Source organism: Anguilla anguilla, chromosome 8, assembly GCF_013347855.1.
Source record: "Anguilla anguilla isolate fAngAng1 chromosome 8, fAngAng1.pri, whole genome shotgun sequence".
Lineage (NCBI taxonomy): Eukaryota > Metazoa > Chordata > Actinopteri > Anguilliformes > Anguillidae > Anguilla > Anguilla anguilla.
In genome coordinates this window covers 5,974,403-5,981,902 of record NC_049208.1, presented here as the reverse complement: position 1 = coordinate 5,981,902, position 7,500 = coordinate 5,974,403, and the positions used below count along the sequence as shown (strand labels likewise).

The following is a 7,500-nucleotide window of genomic DNA, read 5'->3' as shown; positions in this document are numbered from 1 at the left end:
AGCAGGGAAGCACAGTGTGTCTTCGATTTTTTTACGGAAGCTTCATCTTTTTGGACTGGCATGGGCAGAAGCATGAGCTCAAACACAGCCGCCCTGTCTGGCCCTTTCTGTGACCTCACCTTGACCTTTCCGTGACCTTACCCTGACCCTTCCGTGACCCTCCACCCTGACCTAGTCTGAGATATGCAGGGATTTGAAGAAAGGGAAGGCTGCTTGGCAGTGTTTGGCAGAGAGCGGGGAGGGGGTTGATGGGGGGGTGAAGGGCCCGAGGGGGGGTTTGGCTTCAGTATCCCATTAACGTTTTTGTTTCTGAGCCAAGATACTGAGGAGGAGAAGAAGAAGAAAAAAACTATGCAATTAAAAATTTTGGAGTAGTTGACGAGGAACTGAATTAAGAGGAGGAATCCCCCCCCCCCCCCCCCGAAGGCTAACTCTTAATCAAGTGAAATGTCCTGCCCTCTCTCTATCCTTGCATTAGCCTATTAGAAGAGTGCGGGCGTCGTTTATTGTCCAACCAGAGGACATCGAAAACTTCTGGAATCTTCTGTTCATTTCTCAGTTGAGACCCAGTGTCCCAATGTGACTTCCCTGTATAAATAAAGATTTGAAGAGTTGAATTAACACTGTCAGAGTTTAATTAACACTGTCGGAGTTGAATTTACATTGTTAGAGTTGAATTGACGCTGTTAGATTTGAATTAACATTGTCAGAGTTTAATTAACACTGTTAGAGTTGAATTAACACTGTCAGAGTTGAATTAACACTGTTAGAGTTTAATTAACACTGTCAGAGTTGAATTAACACTGTCAGAGTTGAATTAACACTGAGTTGAATTATCCCTGTTAGGGTTGAATTAACATTGTCAGAGTTGAATTAACACTGTTAGAGTTTAATTAACACTGTCAGAGTTGAATTAACACTGTCAGAGTTGAATTAACACTGGACATTTTACTCTGCGTCAGCAGTGCTCTCCAGTGCTTTTAGCGGCACCCACGACGAGCAGTCCCACAGACCGCTAAAAAACTTTTCCCCACGAACTGACCTTTTACGCCATGCTGGATTTTAGTTCCCCTCCTGCCTTTTTTAATATATCCCTTTTTAATTAGTCCCTAGTGGCCCATAAAAATGAAAAGCAATCGCTATTTGTTGTTTTTATAATTCCAAATATAATAGCCAGGGGCTCTTGTGTCATAAATTGGCGCATGGTTTTTTTTTGCAGTGCATCAGTAATTACATTAATTGAGTGCACATGTAAATGATCACTTTGTCATCTTTTTGGGTCGTTAATAAATAACTAATAAATGTTAAACTGTGTTGGTAGTCATGCCTCTCCTCTCCAAGGGCAGAGGACCCAGACACTTTTAGCGGTAACGATTCTGCAGCATTACTGGTCTGATTTGTTACTGGTACTGCGCAAACACACTTAGACCGCCCCCCCCCCCCCCCCCCCCCCCCCCCCCCCCGGTCAAAACTCTTAAGCTCATCGCCACCATTTCCAGTGCGTGTTCTTTCAACGTGTAATCATACCGTATGTATGCAGATGTGTTGATCTGTGTGGAGCAGAGGTGGACAGTGAGAGCCGTGTGTGTCTCTGGAGTTTATGCCATCTTCTGCTTTTTGTCATTGATATTTTAGCAACATTTTTCAACAGGTTCATGACTGGCAGTTGAAGACAGTTCCTGTTTCCTAACATGGAACACCTTGTTGTTATGTAATCTACAGTTAAATGGTCATAACGGTAGCTAGTTAACTACTGTAGCTAACTGTGGCTAGTCAGCTAATTAACTAGCTAATTTGACCAGTGTGTGGAGACACTGTTCACTTTACACACTGTAGTGAGTGGAGTCACTGTTCACTTTACTATCCGAGGTGTGGAGACACTGTCCACTTTACACACTGTAGTGTGGACACTGTCTCTGGCCACTTTTGTGGCCCTTCCCAAAATAGCCTAAATAAAATATTAATTTGGGATGTTTATTAGTCTCTTACTGGCCCTCAGGGGTGCCAAAGCTTTGAGATATTTTTGGCAGCAGTTGTGATGAGGTGTTTAAGAGAAAGGCAGGTTGAACCTTCCAGGTTTTTCTATCATGTGAACTGTTGCATTTCCCATAAATCTCTTCTAGACATGGGTAAATTTCTGGCGTATTTGTATAGTGGGTGGGTATTTGCTTTATTAAATCGTAATAGATCCTCTGTACTGCGCAGTACTGCAGGAAATGCTACATCGTTTATTCAAAAGAGCATTAAAAATGTATTCAACATCTGTATGTCTAATAATGGGAGAAACGTTTTTATTACAGTCTCTTAAGAGGACGTGAAAAAACCTCTGAACACGTCAGTGCACGTCCATCCATCATTTTGATTTGTGTGTTTTGCTCATCGCCACACCGAAGGCAGCTGAGTTGCAGGAGACATCTGTTATAGCAGAACAGATAATAATGTCTATTTCTGTCTCTCTCTGAAAGTTTTTTTTTTTTTTTTTTTTTTTTTGTTATTTCAAAAGGTCACCAGCTTGTAATGAAATGAAGCATTTGTAACAATGAGTCTGTTCCTCTGTGGGTTTGTTAGTGGGGCGAAAAGGACAATCCAGACAGAGGGAGTGTGTGTGTGTGTGTGAGTGAGTGTGACTGTGTGTGTTTGTGTGTGTGCACGCATGTGTTTACATGTGTGTTTGTGTATGTGTGAGTGTGTGAGTGTGTGTGTGTGTGTGTGTGTGAGTGAGTGTGTGTGTGACTGTGTTTGTGTATGTGTGAGTGTTTGTGTGTGTGTGTGTGTGTGTGTGTACGTTTGTGTGTTTGTGAGTGTGTGGGTGTGTGTGTGTGTGTGCGCGTGTGTGTTTACGTGTGTGTTTGTGTGTATGTGTGTGTGTGTGTGTGCATGTCTGTGCGCGTGTGCCTGTCTGTGTGTGTGCGTGTGTGTGCGTACGTGTTCTGCACCGTGCCTGAATAGATGGAAGTGTTAGGCTTTTCTGTCAGTCGGTGGTCCGCAGGGGATTCTCTGCCCGAGAGCGAGGAGACGTGACTCCTCATGTTTTACAGAACCCTCGGAACCCAGGAGCAGAGCTCCGGGATGAGCAGCACACGCAGGGCCCCATCGCTCTCTCACTTTCAGTCCGTCCGCAGTCTCTCTGCCTTCCTGCTGTCAACACCTGCCTCAGTCTCCGGAGGCTTAACCCGTGGACAGCGTAGCGTACGTAGCATCACAGCTGGGACAGGAAGTAGCATTTTTAGAACAATCCGTTTGATGCGCCAGTTAAGTGTGGAACCGCATATATGGACTCCGTGTCAAGTTATAATGACAGGGTGCACTGATGGTCATTTTTAGTGCCACCGACAAAGGCCCCCGCCCCCCCTAATTTCTGTGCAAATGAGACACATCCGGTGGTGTCACAAGCCACCTCGTTTGATGCATTACATTACATTACATTACAGGCATTTAGCAGACGCTCTTATCCAGAGCGAAGTACAACAAGTACATCAGTTCAAGGTGCAGAGGTGCAGAAAAACACACTGGAGTGAAGTAAAGATCGTAGTGCCAGAAGTGACCACATAGATCAGGACTCCAACCCTGTAGGGTAACCTGTTCAGCAAACAAACAAAACAATCCTGCCAAGTACAAAACTAGCACTGAAATCACATTTGCCTAATCATGATGCGAGTCATTTGTGAGGCTGACACTGAGGATTGTTGTTAGCATTGAAGCAGGAGATCGTGATCCTGGCAGTGGATCCCATTGGCTGGTGAACACGCTATAATCGTTAAGCAAGTGTTGTGTCTAAAATGCAGGCAGACATTTTAGTTCCCTTGAGGGTGTGAACTGCTGTGGACGTTTCTTCGTGCTCCTGTTGGTCTACCTACTGTCTGGTCCTGTTTTTTCCTCAGGAATCTTCAATGCTTTGGGGCCTTGGGTCATCTGTTCCTCTGTCCTGCAAATCCCCCCCCCCCCCCAAATGTGACGCCCCTGACCACACCCCTCTGTGGCCCCTCCCCCCCCTCTGTCTCCCAGGTGCTGTCGCTGGGCGCGGACGTGCTGCCGGAGTACAAGCTGCAGGCGCCGCGCATCCACAAGTGGACCATCCTGCACTACAGCCCCTTCAAGGCCGTGTGGGACTGGCTGATCCTGCTGCTGGTCATCTACACGGCCATCTTCACGCCCTACTCCGCCGCCTTCCTGCTCAGCGACGAGGAGGAGGCGGCCATGCAGACCTGCGGCTACTCCTGCAGCCCGCTCAACGTGGTCGACCTCATCGTGGACATCATGTTCGTCATCGACATCGTCATCAACTTCCGCACCACCTACGTCAACGCCAACGACGAGGTGGTCAGCCAGCCCGGGCGCATCGCCGTGCACTACTTCAAGGGCTGGTTCCTCATCGACATGGTGGCTGCCATCCCCTTCGACCTGCTCATCTACCGCTCAGGAGAGGAGGTGAGGGGTCAGGCTGGGCGGAATGCGGCATCATGGGTAGTGTAGTTATCCCCTTCGACCTGCTCATCTACCGCTCGGGAGAGGAGGTGAGGGGTCAGGCTGGGCGAAATGCGGCATCATGGGTAGTGTAGTTATCCCCTTCGACCTGCTCATCTACCGCTCGGGAGAGGAGGTGAGGGGTCAGGCTGGGCAGAATGCGGCATCATGGGTAGTGTAGTTATCCCCTTCGACCTGCTCATCTACCGCTCGGGAGAGGAGGTGAGGGGTCAGGCTGGGTGGAATGGGGCATCATGGGTAGTGTAGTTATCCCCTTCGACCTGCTCATCTACCGCTCGGGAGAGGAGGTGAGGGGTCAGGCTGGGCGGAATGCGGCATCATGGGTAGTGTAGTTATCCCCTTCGACCTGCTCATCTACCGCTCGGGAGAGGAGGTGAGGGGTCAGGCTGGGCGGAATGGGGCATCATGGGTAGTGTAGTTATCCCCTTCGACCTGCTCATCTACCGCTCCGGGGAGGAGGTGAGGGGTCAGGCTGGGCGGAATGTGGCATCATGGGTAGTGTAGTTATCCCCTTTGACCTACTCTTCTACAGGAGGTGAGGGGTCAGCCTGAGCGGAATGTGGCATCATGGGTTGTGTAGTTATCGCCCTTGACCTGCTCATCTACCGCTCGGGAGAGGAGGTGAGGGGTCAGGCTGGGTGGAATGTGGCATCATGGGTAGTGTAGTTATCCCCTTCGACCTGCTCATCTACCGCTCGGGAGAGGAGGTGAGGGGTCAGGCTGGGCGGAATGCGGCATCATGGGTAGTGTAGTTATCCCCTTTGACCTACTCATCTACAGGAGGTGAGGGGTCAGCCTGAGCGGAATGTGGCATCATGGGTTGTGTAGTTATCGCCTTTGACCTGCTCATCTGGAGAGGAGGTGAGGGGTCAGGTTTGGAGAAATGTGGCATCATGGGTAGTGTAGTTTGTTAACAGCACTTGAGGGTGAGCAAATGTGGTACATCCGCATGATACAACTGTTTGGGGGAAATGGATCTTTGTTGTGATCCATTTCCTAAGTTTGAACGAACCGTGTAATTTATTTATCTTTGGAAGAATCAGTAGATTAATCAACTAATGATAAATAATCGACAAATCAGCTGACCGTCAAAATGTTTTTCTAATCAATTTGATGAAAGTGTATTCCAGGAATTACATTAAAGTAAATGTCATTCTAAACGTGAACATTAGAAAGATGACTTTGGAGTGGAACATTTAAAATCCATTTTAAAATGATCTGGGAGTGCTCTGAGAAAATATACTGCCTCTGATTTAATGTAATGAACTCACCACTGGCTAAATAAAAGCCTAAATATGAGTGTGTATGATGCTATTGATGTAGACATTTTAATCTTTATTTGGGGTATAGTGCATTTCGTGGTCGTGGCCTCTTGCCTTTGCTATTAGCTGATGGAAACGAACCAAATCCTCGTGCCCTAATAGAAACAAAAGCCAAGCCAATATTGTGTATTAATTTTTGTCCCAGACATGAAGCTCTGCTCTATGCTCAACAGTGGGAAAAAAACGAGGATATTTAATTGCTTTGGTACATTTGTAGTCTAGTATAAGTTTGCTTGTCTAGACCAGAAAAGCTTTTTAGAGCAGCACCCACTCAATTAAAAACCGCTTCATAATGTTTATTTAACCATTTTCATTAAACAGAAACACCAGGAGTCCCATAATTAGCAATGCTGAAGAATTACAGGGCTGGATGGCAGACTTAAATCGATTCCAGCTAAATAATTTGAGCAGCAATTGTCCGGGTCCTATTTATCACTGACACATTCATTGTGGTAGCGTTAGCCCGAACAATGTCAGCTGTTAGATTTAATTCCGTTTAGAAGACAAAGCTACACAAGATCGGATGTCATGAATGTGTCATAAAAATGACTGAAATCAGAGGATGGTGTTTGAAAGCGCTCGCTTACATTTGGGCTGATTTGCACGGTGGTCCTGCAGTGCATTATGGGTAGGCAGCTGCCTCCTCCCTGCAAAGTGACAAAACATTCCGCATTCAAATAAACTGACAGTTTTTGTTTTCCCCTCTCTGCTGACGGACAGAATTTGTCAGTGCCGGTGTAATCAATGGAAATGACATCATCAAACCCGCCCAGAAAATAAGTGACAAGAGAGTATTAATTACCTTTAGAGTCTCCGTGGGGGAACGAAATGACCTATGCGGGAGTCTCCAGGTACATTCGTTATGTTGACGGGCGAGCGCTAACTGGAGGAGGCGCGTGATTGGTGGGAATGAACACGTCGGGGCGAACAAGGCGATAAATGAACAGGAGCGAGCAGATTTATGGCCTCCCGCGCGTCCCTGCGCTCCCTGGGAATTATGGGAACTCCGGAGGGAGTTCCTAATTTCTGATTCCTCGTTAAAATTCCGTCGCGTCAGCGCGGAGATCCGCCCCTGTGACACAAACTTCCCGAGCGGAAGCATATTTACCATGGGTCTATAATTATTTCATATTTCATATGTCTTCCATATTTCATGCTGCTCTCTGAGTTATAGTAATACTTCTGTAAGTGCGCACAGAAGAACATTCTGTCCGAAATCATCTCTCCGATTGGGGAATATTTTGTCCCTTTTGCACCATAATCAAGCGTCTTACGCTGATTTTACAGAAAAGTCGGCGGTCTGCTTCTCCAACCCCACAAAAGCTCTCTCTCATTTCTTCCACAACTGCTTTTGCTTGCATTCTCATCTGATATTGTTTCTACTGTTGGGAGAGACACTAAAGGGTTTTTATCTGCTTGTTTTGTGACTTACTGTCTGGAGGTACGCATTGATTTTACTTCTTGCCCTAAGGGGCCTCGTTCTTGAACCCTTTGACTTAATAATAATTCACATGGACACCGAAATTATTGGAATGAAACAGGAAAAGGCTTCCCTCCGTGTATGAGAAGCGAAAGCTAAATAATTTACCGAATCGATGAATGGCTCAAAGCATCCTCTATGAGAGGTATTTCATTTGCTCCTGTCTGGTCGATGGCACAAGAAACAACTTTTCTCTGACCCTGCAGCCTTCAC

The 7,500-nt window shown here is 46.7% G+C and overlaps 1 protein-coding gene across 1 annotated transcript in view; it reads left to right on the top strand.

Annotated features, from left to right (window-relative positions):
* The window catches only part of LOC118233562 (potassium voltage-gated channel subfamily H member 2-like), a 133,853-nt gene that overhangs the window by 118,177 nt on the left and 8,176 nt on the right, over nt 1–7,500 (top strand). The window contains exon 7 of the mRNA XM_035429320.1: nt 4,006–4,428. Coding sequence (XP_035285211.1) covers nt 4,006–4,428 — 423 coding nt within the window. The remainder of the gene's footprint in view (nt 1–4,005; nt 4,429–7,500) is intronic.